At 39.3% G+C, this 18,873-nt stretch overlaps 1 protein-coding gene across 3 annotated transcripts in view; it reads right to left on the bottom strand.

Annotated features, from left to right (window-relative positions):
* Positions 1 to 18,873, bottom strand: part of LOC5567927 (sodium-independent sulfate anion transporter) — a 63,343-nt gene that overhangs the window by 16,382 nt on the left and 28,088 nt on the right. Inside the window, exon 1 of one of the 3 annotated variants that reach the window (XM_021843720.1) lies at positions 15,106 to 15,250. The exons of the other annotated variants lie outside the window; for them this stretch is intronic. Coding sequence (XP_021699412.1) covers positions 15,106 to 15,125 — 20 coding nt within the window. The 5' untranslated portion in view covers positions 15,126 to 15,250. Of the gene's footprint in view, positions 1 to 15,105; positions 15,251 to 18,873 lie in introns of those variants that run through there. 3 annotated transcript variants of the gene reach the window in all.

The following is an 18,873-nucleotide window of genomic DNA, read 5'->3' on the forward strand; positions in this document are numbered from 1 at the left end:
AAAATTGTAAATAAATGGTATAGTCAAATTCGAATAATATTACATTTTTTGGGAGTTTTCCGTATATTTTACTTTTATAATACTAAGCATTAAGGGTATGCGAAATACCGAATGATTCCGTCAAATACGCTTCGAAACGAAATTCCGCGGAATTCCACGGAACTCGCACTGGCGAAATTTGTATTTTGCTATTTCGTTTCGTTTCGCCAAATTGTTAAAATATTTCCACGGAAAATTGAAAACAAACGGAATAAAACGGAATTTCGCGAAATTCGAGTTAAATTTCGAACAAAAAATAGCAAAGCGTTCGCTTCTACTCCTAGCAGCTACAGTCAAAAAAGGGTCCGTATTATGGATCAAATCGTCTCATATCATGGATCAGAACACTTTAACAGCAAATTATCTGCGAGGCAAACGAATGGTGTGCTAGTGAAAGCATACGTTTTGGCGTTTCTTTAGGAATCGTCTTGTCTTAGATTCATAACTGTGGTATGGGTTTAAATGCCCGACAAATATGAATCAACGCTTCTAGGCATATGTATGTCATTTTATTTCCTACGAATGGAACAAATGTGTTTAAGCATGTTATTGTTGATTGCGATGCTGTATAGATTTATGGTTCGCGTAGGTAAAATGGGTTCTGCGTAATTGCTTATCTATTCGATGAGATATTCTCCGTTTAATCCAACTTAGATCCATATCAGTGTGCTATTCATAACTGTGGGATGACTGTAGGGGAACATCGCGTGTCCTTTTGAGCAAATCCGTTAATATATCGCAAAAATTGTTTGTACACAAATGTCAAAAAAAAGCTGCGGAGCGTGAGTCCCTGATGTTCTGGATTTGCTCAGGTGGTGCAGATTATTGATGCGCGCATTAGTTCTCTCTCTTGCTTTCCCGCTATGACGTCACTTTTAACTCTGCATAAGAACAGCGGGAGAATAGAAGAGAGAACTAATAGCACGCATCAGTGGCGCGGGAAGTGGGTAGGACAGGTAGGACATGTACTACGCACGAAATCACCTGGGTAGGACAGTCAAAGGCTTGTCCTACCCACGATTCAACAAAACAAAACATTAGATCAGCAGAAACACGATCTAGATTTTCCATTGTATTCTCATGTCTAGTAAAGTATTACATGGTTTGTATATGACCCTCAAAAGTTCTGACTCGTGAGAAGAACGAATGAGAATATCTGTAATGAAAATCATGTGAAATAAACTGTAATAATCGCTACAAGAAACTTCTTCAACCATAAGAAAAACAATAGCGCAATCATTTATGGCATTTCTGAATCAATCAATCAATGATTTCTTAAATATATTGGCCGTAGATGTATTAAATACCCTGTATATGTTCTGGGATAAATTGCCGTGAGCATTCCAGGAAGTAATTCTTGAGAAGATAATTATCAGAAGATTATTGAAGAATCTTTGAATGAAGTAATGGGTCAATCTAATACCAGTCTAATACCACCGTGTTATAAACAGCACGAGTGTGATGGTGCTTGCGATATCTCTTGATATAATCTATCACAGAATTGCTGAATCTCTTGACGATTTTCAGAGCAATTCCTAAATTATCCAGCAGATTATGACGATTTTCAGAGCAATTCCTAAATTATCCAGCAGATTATGACGATTTTCTGAATAATTTGTTTGCAGACTGGTTCAAAAAATTCCAGCGAAACATTTGTTGGAGTTTCTGCGCGATGAAGCATTTTTCAAGCATCTTCAGTTTTTCCTGAAAACTTTTGCGAACAGCCGGGTCATTTCGGCACATAAAAACAACTCATATTCACAGGATGTTTGCTGTTCATCCATTTGTTGGCTAGAAATAAATAAGAAAATTGGAACATCCACACTCGTAGTAAAGGCAAGATATCTCTTCTTTTATCGGAAAGTCTATAGAGTATCCATTTCAACCAAAATCAAAGAACTTTCATAAACTATAACGGGTTCAACAGGCTCTTCAAGATTTTTTCTTAGATTTTCCGATTAAAAGCTTCAGGAATTATCATAGTGATTTTATTTAAAATTCTTTCAGGGTCTTCTACAGGGTTCTCTTCAGGAGTTTTTCTAGAGATTTCTTTACCATTTCTTCCAGAAATCCTGTTAGTAATTTTAAAAGGATGCTAAGTAGAATTTCTCCAGTATTTGCTCTAGGAAATCCTCGAGAACTCCAAAGCTACTACCTCCAGTAATTACCTCAGGTATTACTCTGTTTTTTTTTCCAAAACTGTCATTGAATTTCCTCCAGATATTTTTCCTGCAAATATTTTTTTTTTAATTTCCTTCCAGATATTTAATCTACTTTGAACTTTATTCAGCAATTTTTCATTCTATAAGAATTGAATGGTAACCAAAAAAATAGTCTTGAAGAATTATGTTATTTTTTAGTTGAGTGGAAAAGTCACCCGAAAATATCGTTTGAACGCTTGGAAACAGAAGAATTTCCCCAACTCAAATCAACTCTACTTAAAACGACCGAAATGTCAATTACACCGCTTTGTGTTTCAGCCCCTCTAATATAGTAATTTTCAATTTCCATCCCGGGGTTAAAATTTTTCGTGGCTCCACAGCACACAAAAAAACATTGCTAATCTTTGTCCTAGGTTCAAACCTTTTTTTTTCGAAATTTTCAAGTATTTTTAAAATACTCTCGTGGCTCAAAATTCAGTGGAAATGTGATTTTGTTGTCAGTTTTAAACAAAGAATCTGAAAATGAGATAATATCAACAATCCTTATTTCTTCCAGAAATTCCTTCACAGATTTTGGAATAGGATCATTTCTCCAGTATTTGCTCTACAAAATAATAGAAACACCTTCAGTATTTTCTACAAGGTTTACTCTAAAACTTTAAGTTAAGTTATCTAAAAGTTAAGTTGCTGTCGCAATATTTCTTGGATTTTATTACTTTTGCAGTTCTTTCAAATTTATCTTGATTGATTTCCTAGGTATGTGTTGACGGATTTTGAAAAATTAAATTTAATTCAATACTCCAGCAAATACTAAAGCAAATATTCCAGTGATTCCTCTGTTCTACTTATTTTTCTTCTTCTTTCTTGCGTTGTGTTCCAACAGGAGAAGAGTCTGCTTCTCAGTTTAGTGTTTTCATGATCACTTATCGACTTGTGTCCCCAATCCCATTCATTCAAGCCACAAAGCATAAAGTACAGCAAAAAAATGAATACCATTATTCCATGTTTTATGGTATATATTAGCATATCCACATGATTAAAAAAATTGTAAGGCGTTTCTAAAAATCAAATTTATTTTGGACTCCTCTCAATATTTTGAAGATTGTTTTGAATGTTTGTAACTGCTTTTCGACCCACTTCTTAGTTGCTACATTTAAATTATCCGATCATTCCATCATTCTATCATCAGCTATCATCAAAAATAAAAAACCAGTTTTTACGTTCAAATTTCAAGATATATCTTTCATCGTATTACATATAACAAGTGTAATGCAATGATAGATGTTCATGAACGTTGCTTCAATTTTGAGCAAAAAAAACTGGTTTTGAATATGTGTAGAACGATGATGGTTATTTTCCTCTTAAACCCACTCATTGCCTTGTGTGAGTGTCAGATATGTTGAAATGAAACCTTAAAAAGGTTTTAAGAAGATATCAAATAAACAGAAAAGAGTTTTACCAAAACATGTAAGGATTCCGCTGAGCAACGCTAAGGTTTCCATATGGTAGAGGATATAAAAAGACGTTTTTATGCCTTTTGTCAAATTTCCAGCTTTTGACAAGAAAAAAAAACTTAAACGTGTATTCCGCGAAACAAATTCAAAAATTTCGTTTCGTTTCGAAAAATTCCGTGAGATATTTGATTTCGTATCGAGTTACACGAAACATTTTTAAATTTCGTTTCGTTTCGTCATTATCAGCGCAAGATATTCCGCGTATCGTTTCGTTTCGTATGGACATGGAAAAAATCCATATCGCATACCCTTACTAAGCATTTAGTACCAGGACCCCCGTAAAGAGATCTGACCCGGGCCCCCCGAAGCTCAAATCCGGCACTGGGTCCCGTTTAGCAATTAGAAGGATCGGATTTCTCATGCGTGCTACCCATTGAACAACAACAAGGGAAATAACTTACAATACAAATATTCGTGGAGCCCCTAAAATGTGGGATGGATTTAGAGTGGGTCCATTTTACGGGCTCACAGTTACGGTCCTCCCGGGGCCCTCAGCCCACTCTAAATCTATTTCTAAAATATCAAAAATAAGGGATAATGAAGGGGCCCCTTAACATCGCAGATCCAATTCTTCTTCGAAACTTATGCTTGTCATGCTCATTTTCTTTTTGGGATCTTACAAATTGTCAGCTATGTCGAACTTTTAATGCTGAGATATCCGTACTGCGATTTTGGGGCCCCTAGAAATTCGGGGCCCGGTGCGGACCGCACCCACCGCACCCCGCTAGCTACGCTACTGAGAGCAAGCGGATTGATTTGACAGCAACAGATTTGGTAGGACAACGATTGGAAAGTCGGACCTTGGCACGTGACAACTTTGAATGTCCTGGCTCGTGAACTGCGATATGTTAGCGTGAATGTGGCAGCTATCCAGGCCCTAAACCGGAGAATGTAAATTCCGAGTGGTGGATCCCATCACATCATTCAAGTACCACATCTACTAGAGCGGCGGCGACAGAGCAGAATGTGAAGTTGGCTCTTTGGTGATTGGAAGCAGTTGAAACGAGTTATCCGGTGGAAACCAGTAATTAACCGGATCGGCCTAAAATTCGTCCTATTGTACATGACAATGAACAAAATTCCATTACATCACATTGTCGCTGATATGGAAAACGTGTTGATTTCTGAGAGCCTTGCTGTGAATGTAATTTAAAACAATTCCAGTTTGGCTGTACCCCATTTAGCATAACGGCCATTTGACTTGTTTGGCATGTTTGTCTTAGACCAGTAAAGTTTACTGGAAGAAGAGTCAAATAATGGCCATGATTTTTTGTACAGAAACGTTTGTGTGAAGTTCATAGAAACGCTGCAAGAGAGATTCATTGCTTATTTTAAAAGTATATTACATAGAAATTCCAAATTGATCTATTCTCATACAGAAAAAAAGGTCACCAAATTTGCGATTGAGGCTGATGATAAAACATCATTGGTTACTACTTGTCACATCTGGGGTTCAGCAGGTATCGCGTAGATGGAGATCCATATGGAATAACTGATTTCAATACAGAATCATAAGTAAGCTTTTAAGTTTGACTAAACCGGATCGTTGCGTACAATTTGAACAAATAAAAGAATGAACATGAATCCCATAAGCTACGAATTTCCATGTGCGCCATTCAACTGTGTTCTTAATTGGAATCTTTTAAACTTAACGTTCACGTTTTAGAGTCGGTGTACCGCACAACTATGAACAAATAGTAGTATAAAATCGAAAAATAATGCCAGAGGCCTCTTTTTCGTTATCTGAAGGCTTTTTACCTTGCTTTTGTGGAAAAAATATTGTGCCTATAGTAGCTTCACGGTGAAGGCAAAACACAAATCAAAATCGATTTTTTTACGAAACTTCTATCTATTTCCATTGAAGAATGGATCAAAAGCTTTCGATTGATGTAAAAAAGTTTTTAATTCTTCCATCAATTTGATTAATAAAAAGAAATACTTTCTCTTAGTAAGTAGCACTACTATAGGTACAATATGTCTACTATAGGTACAAGAGAACCTGAATTTTAAACGATACTTTTTATTTCTATCACTTTTTTGTGGGCAGAATCCAGCTGTGAATTAATGCACTTAAATAAATAGTTCCTGACCTTCACGTTAAAAATATTTTGCTACGATTTATGGCAAAACGGCCTTTTAAAGCCACTAGGGCGACTATAGGGGACTGTCTAGCATGGATACACTGACCCTATCTATGAAGAAAGATGAAGTGGCAGAAACAAATCTCCTTTGTTCGAATTCAACGTGCAAAATTAACAGCCGAATTGTTAAAATTTTCTAGAAATTAAAATTAAACATTCGTTAACAATAATTAACCAACAGTTGTTAATCCAACCTTCTTTCTAACATGAGCTGTTCTTCTCAGTTGGAAGTACAGTCACCCCACAGTTATGGATAGCACACAGGTATGGATCAAAGGTGGATTAAAACGGGAATATTTCATCAAATAGAGGTGTAATTTCGCAAAAAAAAACATTTACCTACGTGAACCATAACCAAACAGCATCACAATCAATCATAATATGCTTGAGTATATTTCTTTCGTCTGTAGGAAATAAAATATCAACCGTATTTCCAGAAGCGTTGATTCATAACTTTGGGGCATTGAAACCCTTACCACAGTTATGAATCAAAGATAAGACGATTCCGAAAGAAACGCCAAAACGTATGCTTTCACTAACACACCATTCGTTTACCTCGCAGATAAATTGCTTTTATAGTGTTCTGATCCATAATATGAGTCGATTTGATCCATAATATGGATCCTTCTCTCCCACTGATCCACATCTGTGGGGTGGACATAGTTAGGAATTTCTATTGAAATCGACACTTTTTGGTAATTAACCACGTATTTTGATGCGTATTCTCAAAAACAACTATATTCTGCAGTGTCAGAAAGGTAATTTTGATTTGTACAACGTCACCATGATTTTTAATCATACTTTGTTCTGAAAATTGACCCTTAGTTGATCCATAACTGTGGGGTGACTGTATAACGTATATTTATACCGAGGCAATCCAATGTAAATGAACATCTATCTTGGCGTGCCTATGATTCGCTACGCTGCAAACTAGAAAGAACAGCTTATGTTTGAAAGAAGGTAAAATTTCTATTAGGGTACCGTAAAATGGGGTGAAGTTGATCACTTTCGAGCGATTCTGTTCTGTAACTCCTAGTAGAATGCTTGTATTATTATCCAAATATTTTTAAAACATGTACTGGTTGGATATCTATCAAATTATACAAACGAAATTTCGACGAAATGTTCAATTAATAACAAAATCATTTATTTTAAATCAAAAAGTGAAGTTTTTGATTCCGGGGTGAAGTTGATCAATTATTGCGATAAGTTTCCTAAAATAAAGGGATATGCTATTCACTAAATTTGGGATCACTGAATCTGGATCAATCCTCAAAAAGCTTACAACTTAATGATATATCGGTCAATTTTTAATTTGAATGTTGGAAGTTACAGAACACACCACATTAAACGCCTAAAGGTATGCAATTCTCTTTGAAATTAGCAACTCGCGCACAAAAAAGTACATTTTTTACTCAGAAAATGATTGTTTATCCACAATGCAAATTCAAAACTGGATTTACAGAATATATCTGCAATGTAAGAAACAGTTTATTTAAATGTAGTATTTAAATAGCCTTGTCAATACTCGATTGTTTGGAGAAGAACCCTTCAACAGTTCATCAAACATTCCATAAAAAATCTGTTTTCCCATGGTATAATTATCTTGAATGTCAAACCGAACTTAGGAACATCAAGGGCAGCCATCAGGTAATACGACGTCACAAAAATTGTGCTAATTGAAACCGAATCATAGATCTCTTGAGAGTTTATACACGTGGGTACGTGAATGATCAACTTCTCCCCGAATTACGGTAATTTCTATTTAGTTGAGAAAACTAATATTTGGAAATGAGGTCAGCGTTAAGTCAGTGTTGACCAAGTACAAAACATGAGAAAATTGGATTATTCTTTCATTAGATGCGAAATTACCTTACCTTCATTTCACTTTGATCAGATTTGATGAATGCTATAAATTGCGAGAGATATGTAACAAATTTACTTTGGATGAACAATAAACATCGTTAAAAGTATGCAGTCAGAGTGGACCAAGTGCTTATTACCATAAGAGCGAAAATGATCAGCGCGCTGAGGAATGCGAGGAAACGAAAGACATTTCAAGTGATTTGTCAGATTTTTCGACTTCGAATGATTCTTCTGCTCATCCATGAAAATAAATTCATACATATTACTTAATTTGATGCATTTGATTTTATGTTTCGACTATTTACCATATTTGGATGGGTGAAGTTGCAACTTTTTCTGTGCAGACAGAGTGCACCAAGTGTCAAAAATCAATAAACTGATTGATTATTGCATTTCTTGAGTCGATTTCAGAGTCTGATAGAAATTTTTGGTAGTATCCTTACTGAAGCAACGGCTGAGTAGCCACTTCTCAGCGATGAACTGGAAAAGCTTCGAAACAACAGCGACACAGCAACGAAGTACGGTCTTGAAAGATTGAAGGAGAAGAAAGCCTTATTTCAACATAGTATCGAACAAAACATCAACTTCAACCTAGAACAAAAAACAACAATATAAGATCACCATTTAAAACAATTAGCTCTACTCATTCTTGTATGTTTACAAGCCGGAGAAATATTCTGGCACCAACTAAACATAAATTAATGAACTCATTACGCGTGGTAAAGATAGATAAATTATGGGTTCGAACCCAGGACTTTTATATGCTAAACGAACACTTTACCAACTAAGCTACCGAGCCACATGGTGATCCAATAACTTAGAAGATTACAAGTTTCGAATTCCAATCCCAACACTTCACGCAGACCCTTTTCACAAACCATAACCATTTATCTCATGTATACTACATACGCGCGCAGAGCGAGTGCGATTTATTTAGTGTTGTAACTGTATTGTGCCTCGCCAACAATATTTCGCCAATTCACTCGGTTCATGGCCGCTTCTCTCCATCCTCGACTGTGACCCACGCTCTCCAGGTCCTGGTGCACCTGGTCAATCCACCTAGCTCGCTGCGCCCCACGCCTTCGTGTTCCGACCGGATTCGTAGCGAACACCATCTCTTCAGGGTTGTTGTCCGGCATTCTTGCAACATGCCCTGCCCAGCGTATCCTTCCAGCTTTAGCTACCTTCACGATACTGGGTTCGCCGTAGAGTTGAGCGAGCTCGTGGTTCATACTTCACCGCTACACGCCGTTCTCCTGCACGCCTCCAAAGATCGTCCTAAGCCCTCGGCGTTCGAAAACCCCAAGAGCTTGCAAGTCCTCCTCGAGCATAGTCCACACCTCATGCCCGTAGAGGACTACCGGTCTTATGAGCGTTTTGTACATCGTGTGAGGGTGAATCCTTCTTGACCGCAGATTCTTCCGGAGACCGTAGTAGCCACGACTTCCACTGATGATGCGCCTTTGTATTTTGCCGTCAGCAAGGATCCGAGGTAGACGAACTCGTCCACCACCTCTAAGGTATCCCCGTCTATCGTAACACTGCTTCCTAGGCGAGCCTTGTCGCGCTCAGTTCCGCCAACCAACATGTACTTTGTTTTCGACGCATTCACCATAAGTCCGACTCTTGTTGCTTCGCGTTTTAGGCGGGTGAACAAATCTGCCACCGTTTCAAATTTTCTCCCAATAATATCCATGTCGTCCGTGAAGCAAAAATCCGTCGCCCTGTCGTAGTCCCCGCCGAGACTCGAACGAACTGGAGTGTTCGCCCGAGATCTTCACGCAGTTTTGCACACCGTCCCTCGTTGCTCTGATCAATCTTGTGAGCTTCCCGGGAAAGCTGTTCTCGCCAAGATTTTCCATAGCTCTACGCGGTCGATGCGGTATGCCGCCTTGAAATCGATGAACAAATGGTGCGTAGGGACCTGGTACTCATAGCATTTCTGGAGGATTTGCCGCACGGAAAAGATCTGATCCGTTGTCGAGCGGCCGTCGATAAAACCTGCTTGATAACTTCCCACGAACTCGTTTGCTATAGCTGATAGACGACGGAAGAGAATCTGGGATAGCACTTTGTAGGCGGCGTTTAGGCTGGTGATTGCTTGATGATTTTCACACTCCAGTTTGCCGCCCTTTTTGTAGATAGGGCATATAAGCGTCAACCTGTCCGGGCCCATCTGGATGAGTTCGGCTCCGATACCATCCTTGCCAGCGGTCTTGCTATTCTTGAGCTGTTGAATGGCATCCTTAACTTCGCGCATCGTGGGAGCTGGTTGGTTTCCGCTGTACGCTGTGCTGACGTACCCGAGCAGAAGAAAATAACTACTGAATACCAAATTGAGGTATTCCATACCAGATAATTTCCAATACTTACAACCTGAATGAGGTATGAATGAGCCCTGCATAAGAGGTAAAATACCTCAAATAATACCTTCTGCATATTCTACAAATACCAAGCTGATAACTAGATCAGGTATTGCAATACCTAAATAATACTTGATGGATTTTCATATAAAAGTGAAATTTTTCAATAATAGTTCAATACCTCCAGCAGTCCTCAATAGCTATTGAATACCAAAATGAAGTATTTTTAATTGTTTTAAACATTTTTTTTTTTTCAAATACCATTATAATACCAAAATGAGGTATTGATAACTGAACAATACCTAATTGGGGTATGATACCAAAATATGGTATGCATAAGTTATTGCCGAGTTATTCTTTCCTCCTCGGGTAGCCATCGCCTTCGCTGTCCTGACCTTCTGTGCCTGTGTTCTCTGCGCCATTCAGGTGTTCATAGTAGTACTGCTTCCACCTTTCGGTCATCTCGCGTCCGTCCGTCAAGATGCTCACATCCTTATCCCGGCACATCTCAGCTCGTGGCACGAAGCCTTTGCGGAATGTGTTGAGCTTCTGATAGAACTTCCACGTTTCTTGAGAACGGTACAGCGAGTTCTTGGCATTCCACCTCTTCCAGGCGGCGCTTTTTGTCCCGGAACAGGCGGGTTTGCTGTTTCCGCTTCAGTCTATATCGTTCCACGTTTTGCCGCGTACCATGCTGCAGCATTGCAGCCCGCGCTGCATTTTTCTCCTTTAAAACTTCCTGGCACTCCTCGTCAAACCAATCGTTTCTTGAGCTTCATTCCACATATCCGACAACGCTTTCGGGGTCGTTAATGGCTGCTTTGACTGTCCTCTAGCAGTTCTCAAGAGGGGCCCTATCGAGTTCGCCCTCATCCGGCAACGCTGCCTCAAGATGCTGCGCGTACGCATTGGCGACATCCGGTTGTTTCAGCCGTTCGAGATTGTACCGGGGCGGGCGTCGGTACCGTACATCGTTGATTACGGATAGTTTTGGGCGCAGTTTCACTATAACCAGGTAGTGGTCGGAGTCAATGTTAGCGCCACGATAGGTCCTGACGTCGGTTATTTCGGAGAAGTGCCGTCCTTCGATCAAAACGTGGTCGATTTGCGATTCTGTCTGCTGAGGTGATCTCCAGGTGTACCGATACGAGAGGCTGTGCTGGAAATAGGTGCAACGAATGGCCATGTTCTTGGAGGCGGCAAAATCTATCAATCGTAGGCCGTTCTCGTTCATCAGCCGGTGGGCGCTGAACGGCCAAATTCAATATCTCTGAAAATTGCTAACGATATGCAGGCTTCTAATGACGAGGAAAGAACGCCGAGGACCTTCCCTTTGTATCGTTCAAAGTGTCGGTTTGCAAAACTGTGTCGAGCGTAGTAGGTGACCCATGGTATTGGCCGGAAGGTATCGCTGTTCGCACTTTTGAAGCCACTAGTAGGCCACTACAAAAAACGGATCAGCTCCACGCCTTCCTGTCTCCAAGTAAAAAGTCACGCAGCATCGGGACACATTAGGTTTCCAGTATTACCAGGTAAGCCCAAGAACGGTAAATGTCCCGCCGAAGCCTTAATAGATGCTGCACCGAAATTGAATGAAGGTTCGCTTATACAGTACCACGCCACCAACTAACCACACACTTCCACCGATTTGTTGATAGATGACAATGATGACCACTTTGCATACCTTTTGGCTGCACATCCTGTTCTCTCAGGTAATTTAAGCCGAAGCCAAACAAGATGCTGCACCAATTTTGAATGAAGACCTGCTTTTGCAGTTTGATGTTGAGACTGATCCCGACTCTCCAACATGCCACTTGGCGGCACTTCCTATTTCTCCAGGTGAGTTAAAGAGTGGTATATGTCTTGCCGAAGCCGTGAGAGATTCTACACGTAAATTGAATGAAGGTTTACGTTTTCAGCACGATGGAATCTCCACTGCAATCATCAGTGAACCCACTGACTCCTGTGACTGCTCGACTGCTGCTTTTTGTTTGTTGGAAAAATGTTGGAGGAATGAATACGACACTGGCCAAGTGCCTATTAGCCTGCAGTGACGCCAGTTACGATGTGATCGCCTTGGTTGAAACCTGGCTCAGCGACAATACTCTGTCTCAGCAAATCTTCGGGCCAACCAATTCAGTATTCCGCTGCGACCGTTCTACAGCGTAAAACTTTCTGCGGGTGGGGTAGTTCTGGCGATTAATTCACGCTACAGATCTCGTATTATTTGAACAAGTCGAAATTGGTGAATTTTGAGTGCTAACAAAATAAAAAAAACTCATTCTACTACTTAAAACCAAAATAACGTCAATATCCAAAATGCCCGCCAGAATTTTTCACTCAAAATAAAACTCCTATTCTTTAATTGACACGAAGAAAGAACCAACAATTGGAAACTTGTTCCTCTCTTGTCGTTCAAAAACTCCTAGCGCTTGCAGGTCCTCTTCGAGCATTGTCCACGTCTTATGCCCGTAGAGGACTACCGGTCTTATCAGCGTCTCATAAATACACTTAGTACGGAGGTGAGGTTTACCTGACCGCAAGGTCTTGTGGAGTAAGCACGACTTCCGGCAATGATACGTCTTCGAATTTCTCAGCTGAAGTTTTTATGTTCGTCCACCACCTCGAACTCAACTCCGTCAATCATAACGCGTCTGCCAATGCCGCTTTGAAATCGATGAATAGGTGCATGGGAAATTGCTATTCGCGACGTTTTTGGATGATCTGCCGCAACATAAAGATTTGGTCTGTTGTCGATCGCCCGTTCACGAAACCGACTTGATAGCTTCCCACAAATCTGATTGCTAGCGGCGATAGACAGCGGAAGATGATCTGGGAAAGCAACTTATAGGCTACGTTAAGAATGATGATCGCTTGATAGTTCTCACATTCCTTGCCACCCTTTTTGTATATTGGGTATATTACTCCCTCCTTCTATATCTCCGGTAGCTGTTCTGTATCCCAGATCCTGGCCAGCAATCGGTGCAGACATGTAACCAACCTGTCCGGGCCATATTAATAAGTTCCGCTCCAATACCATTCTTCCCAGCTGCTTTGTTATTCTTGAGCTTATGGATAGCATCCTAAACATCACCTATTGTAACAGTTGGCACGTCTCCCTCATCCATCGTACTGATGTAACCATTCCTTCTGCTGCTTTGGTGTTCGTCCTCTACGCCATTCAGGTGTTCATCGTAGTGCTGCTTCCACCTTTCAATCACCTAACGTTCGTCCGTCAGATACCTCCATCCTTATCCCTGCACATTTTGGCTCTCGACACAACGCCTTTGTGGGATGCATTGAGTTTCTTGTAGCTACAACTACTCCATCTCTTCATACTCCAGCTTCTCCAAGCAGCGCTGTTTATCCCGGATTAAATGGGTTTGCTGTCTCCGCTTCTGTTTATATCGTTACACGTTTTGACGGGTGCCTTGCTGCAGCATCATCGCCCACGCTGATTCTTCTCGTCCAAAACCGTCTGACACTCCTCGTCGAACCAACCGTTCCGTCGATTCACTTCTACGAACCCAATGGCACCTTCCGATGCGTTATCGATGGCTGCTTCGGTACGTATGCACCGTCGACCCTTTTCAGCAAACCTCCTACAGCGCAATGATGTCGAACTTACGGACCCTCAATAATTCGGATGGGATGCGGGTACTTACCAAGAAATTGAGAGTCTTACAGTTCCATGATCCAAGTTTTCACTTGGCACTGGCACTAGGACTATCCTACTGTACAGATACGATCAAATCAGGAGCTAAATTGTACTTGAAGTTTATTTACTAGTAACTTTACATTGTGAGGGATGGTATCAAATGCCTTAGTGAAGTCTAGTAATAGCAGTATACCAGAGCCTCTTTTATCAACGATGGATTTGTTATAAGGTTTTGACGTTATAACAGCAAGATTCCTTAGGCGGACATTGTCTACTACTTGATCATTAATTAACTGTGCAATCAGCGATGGATGCTAGGTCATCGTTACGAAATCCAGCTTGAAACTCTGACAGAAGCCTGTTTTCTTCGATGTAAGCTGTCATTTGTAGCTTGAGAATCATCTCAAAAACTTTCGACAGAGTGCAGAGTATACTAATTGGACGCAGATTTGAATGTTGTTTAAATGTGGCTTCTTTTTAGTGGCGGAATCTGTGCATGCTTCCAGCACACAGAAAATGTATAAATATATGTGCAGGAATTTCTGAAGCAATTTTTGTAGGAGTCTGCAGATGAATTTGTTAATACCTTGACGAATATCAGTAGAAATTTGTGCATGAATTTATGACAGAACTAATAGAGCATCTCATGAAGGAAAATGTAAATGAAACCTTGCATCAGTTTTTGTAACATTTTTTTGAGGAAGTTCAAGCTCAAATTTACAGTAGTACAGTTGAAAATATTGAAAATCCCATCAAAAATCCTTGTAAAAATTTCTGTACAAGCTCTAAAAGCATTCTTTGAGGAACCAATGGAAGATTTTCTGAAAAGATGTCTAATATTTTCCATTAGAGACAAAATGTCAATTCGAAAAAGGTAGGAATCGATTTCGTGACTCGTGAGAAATTCTTATTCCTTGAAAAAGGTCATCTTTCCACATCGGCATTTTATCCTTTCCACCCTTAGTCATAGATTCTCAAAAGGTATTCATGGAAGAATCTCTGAACTTAGTATTTCAACACAAATACCTCTTAGATTTCTATAAGGAATCGTTAGCAAAACCGGTGTGAGAACTCCTCGGGAGTTTTTTTTCTATCTTTATTAACTCGATTTTTTGCCCTGGGCTGGTTCATCTCGGGACCAACTGCTTTACTTTCGTCACTAAAACTTTTTGTCAGTGACTATCTCGAGGATGGGATTTGATCCCTTTCAATTTCCGGATAAACTTTCAAAGCAACATTACAATAATTTCACGGGAAAGGACATTTCTGATTTGAGTTTGATCACTATTACATACGAATTGTTCACCAATTATTTTCTCCTTTGTCACCGTTGTCTTGAACTTCACGGAAATGCTTCATTACCTGGGAAATGAAAAATTCATCTTGAACTAGTGCTGAATTCTCTTAAACTAGCTCAATCGGATTAAGCGTTCCAGTGAATCCCAAAGCTAATCTATCACACACTTAACTATATACACTAACAAGTCAATATCGATTCGAGTACGTATCACCGGTAGGATGTTTCAATTACTACTAAATACCGCAGGGCGCTCTCCAGTTTCACTGGGTCACCCACTGACTTATCAATAATGTGCGTTGACCGTCATTCATCCATCCATCCGGAGAAGAGTATCTCTGGCCTCCAGTAAACAGCCCCGATCGATATGCCAAAGAGATAACCTAGCTGTCCGAATAGAGGGATAAGTATGTTGTTGTGACGTCGCCGTACGACACCAATGCTCATCCATCATAATCGACGCGGATTCAATTGAGTGGACTCTCAAACCTATGTCAAATTGCGCCTTGTTCACTACTTCAATAGGTACCTACAGGTAAGTGTTCCTACAAGTCATGTAAAACGACTGATAAAACACCAACAAATCCCGCATTGGCGATGGCACAGGGCGCGCGCGCGCGGTATACTTCAAGGGCATCGATTCCACCCCCTGGCCTGCTCTATAAGCCTGTTCGACATGAATAACGTCGCGACGCGACGGTGCGGAGGAGTTTGCAAATTGATTTTGATTGATCACTTTGCGGCACGACAGATTTGCTCCCAAGAAACGGGGTTGCTATCATTCAGAGCTCTCGGTACTCCCGATCGGAAAGGTATGACAGGAAAATAACTCAATTATATTAGAACTTGTTATATAAAACAACGTTTATTATTATTTGAAAAATTTGCTGAGTACCGGTCTGAAAACACTTTACCATTATATTATAATCATTACAAGGTTAGTTACGATTTTACACGATATAACAGATTTTATAACTGAATGTGCCTTGTTGATTAGATGTTAAAATAACAAACATGTATTGAATTTTTGTTATTTCATTTTTGTTATTTTATTACCTAACCAGATATGAATTATTATACATTCTATCACAAAATTATTTTTAAATAATTTCTCTGGTTGTCATAATTTTGATATTTCAATCTGATCGGGCATGGTTCGAGTTACAATAGGGAAATGGAAATTTACCGTTGGTATTTGTTGTCTGCTGGGGGTGGTTCCGTCTGTATATAATTGTGAAGTGTTTTCTAATTTGATTAAGTACGATTGAATTAATTCGGGAGTGTGCCCCGACAGACGTTGCAGGTTGCCTGAAGGTGTATAAAATGTGCATCTAGGAGAAGCTATTTTAAGTTTGGTGATTTTATTTTTATACTGACTGGGGTCTGATATAACGAGCTGAGATTTGAATTATGTAATGAGAGGCAGTCAATGATGAAATTAATTTCGATTTGCTATGCTTAATTTTCATGGAATATGCGGTAAAACATTATTGCTCAAAAAGAAAAGTTGCTTATGATGGTTTTCACATTTTGTTGTTCGATTTCTAGATGCTTTTTGCTTTTCAAGCTGGATTTTCATCGGTTTCCCTGCACATTGAGACAGTAATGTACACTGCAATATATATGAGTGCAAAATGCAATCTGGCAGATAAAGCTCTAATAATAATATCCGTCGAAGTGCCCTTTGCCCACTTAGCTGGAAAGTAGACTTTGTCCTAGTAGGAGCGTGACGTCAGAAATGTCAAAGGAATTCTACTACTTTCAACAATAGAAATTAAAACTTGAAAGTGACAAAAGCTTCGAAGCTCAAGTAGCTCCAATGACTGCTAATTATCTAAATGAGTTTAGAACACGACCATGTAAACGTAACGAGCGTCACATGAAGAGCGGTAGTTATTGGAATACATGCATTCATAATTCAATTATTGCCATCAGCATGGAACGTGTCAACCAATTCAACCTCAAAGTGTAAATTTAGGTACAGTGATGCAAGGTTTACGTTAATGCTTTGATGTTTTGACATGTAGGTCGTTTGTACCAGCAATAGAGGCAGTTTTTTTTTTTTTTTTTTTTTTTTTTTTTATTAGTATCATTCCAAACATTACATTCATTTCTTATATCTAGGTGTTCTGTGTTATTAGACAACACTATCATCCTAATTTGGTAAAACAAATTTAAGATTTAATTAACATTTTGTTAACAACATATTACATTTCATTTGCCGTAGCAGTTCAGATTTTTTACAGGTGAGTTGATTTCACCTGCTTATAATAGAGAAAAAAAAAGTTTTTAATATACTTAACCTAACTAAATTATTAATGATTGTATTTGACATTTGTTCCAATGTTTCAACATTGGATATTCTATCTGAATATGTCGTTTGAAAGCCTTTCTGTTCTACGTATAAAGTATGGTGAAATCATTGAATTTTCCAATATTTCCATTATTGTTCCATGTTCCAGTTATACTGGTGTTTGCTAACTTCTGTTCCTATAATAGTGGTTTACAACTCTTTCCCATAAGACTCACTATTATAGGAACGTCACACTATTACTTGTGCGAAACGAACGACAAGTTAAGGTTTTTTATTGTTTTCTGCTATTACCTTAAGGGCTGTCCATGTTGGACAACCCGTTACCAAATAACATGTTTTTTACATATTCATTTTATGTGGACAAGGGTCAAGGAGAAGTTTGCCAAACATAAAAGCAGATATGTACGCATATTGGGTAAACGGTTGATTGATGCAATATCCGATGCTTCAATACTCTTGAGTCTGGTCAGTATTGAACCATATTTTATGATCCTTCGAGAGCACGCGAATTCTCGGAGAAGCAATTATTTAGTTTTTAATTATTAAGCTAGGTATGCTGTTCAGCTCAAGAAAAGTAAAAATTTCTGCTCAAGAAATAGTCAAGAAATTTTCTACAGTGAGCTCCATTTGAATTGACATTTCTTTTCAACTGCGTACTGCGATCAAAGAAAAATGCATTTCTTGAGCATTTCTTGCAAGAAATTTCCCACGCATCGAGATAGGCGATTACTTTCCTGTTGAGGTGCATACTTCCCATTACAAATGAAAATGCTAGGAAACATTGAGAGAGATAGTGGTTCCGTTCCTAAAACCACAAATATTTGTCTACAAGAAAAATCACAAATATTCGTCTAGAAAATGATTTAATATTTGCAATACTGATTTGCCTTCGGTCAACTGCTTATTATAATTTCAATGAATCTGAATGCACCCTATTGCGCTGAGAGATCATTCTGTTCGCTGAAAAACTTTAAAATGCGTTTAAGCACGAGTGAAGAGTGATTGAATGATAATTGCATCTAAACTTTCGAACAATCTTCGAAGAATGTAGATTTGATCAATGTCAGAATATTGTAATCGCGTTTCACCATTTCCGTATAATTTTAAGTACAATTTTTGTAACGAATGATATATTCATTGGAACTCGAAGTTTCTTTTATAACCCACAAGAATAATTTTGAAAAGTTTTGGAAAATTTCACCAGCTACAAGAGATTTCATTTGACTAGCGATGTAAGTTAATTTAAGAAAAGTATGCCTAGGGTTGGTAAATGGCTGGGCATGGCGTACCATTGGTACCTCGCGTACCTGAAGAAATAAAATAGACCCCTCTGTGCGGTCCTCAGCCTCTTGCCCAGCAACTCCTATCCCTACCTCCACGCGGTACTGGCCGGGGTACGAGTAGCCTTAGGGAAGCTGGGGGGGAAGGGGCGTCTGTACTCCGTGTTAGGAGCGGCTCACAACAGCGTCTGTTTCCCATATCAGGGGCGGCTGATCATCGTCCGAGTGCCAGAGAAGGA

Source organism: Aedes aegypti, chromosome 1, assembly GCF_002204515.2.
Source record: "Aedes aegypti strain LVP_AGWG chromosome 1, AaegL5.0 Primary Assembly, whole genome shotgun sequence".
NCBI classification, from domain to species: Eukaryota; Metazoa; Arthropoda; class Insecta; order Diptera; family Culicidae; genus Aedes; species Aedes aegypti.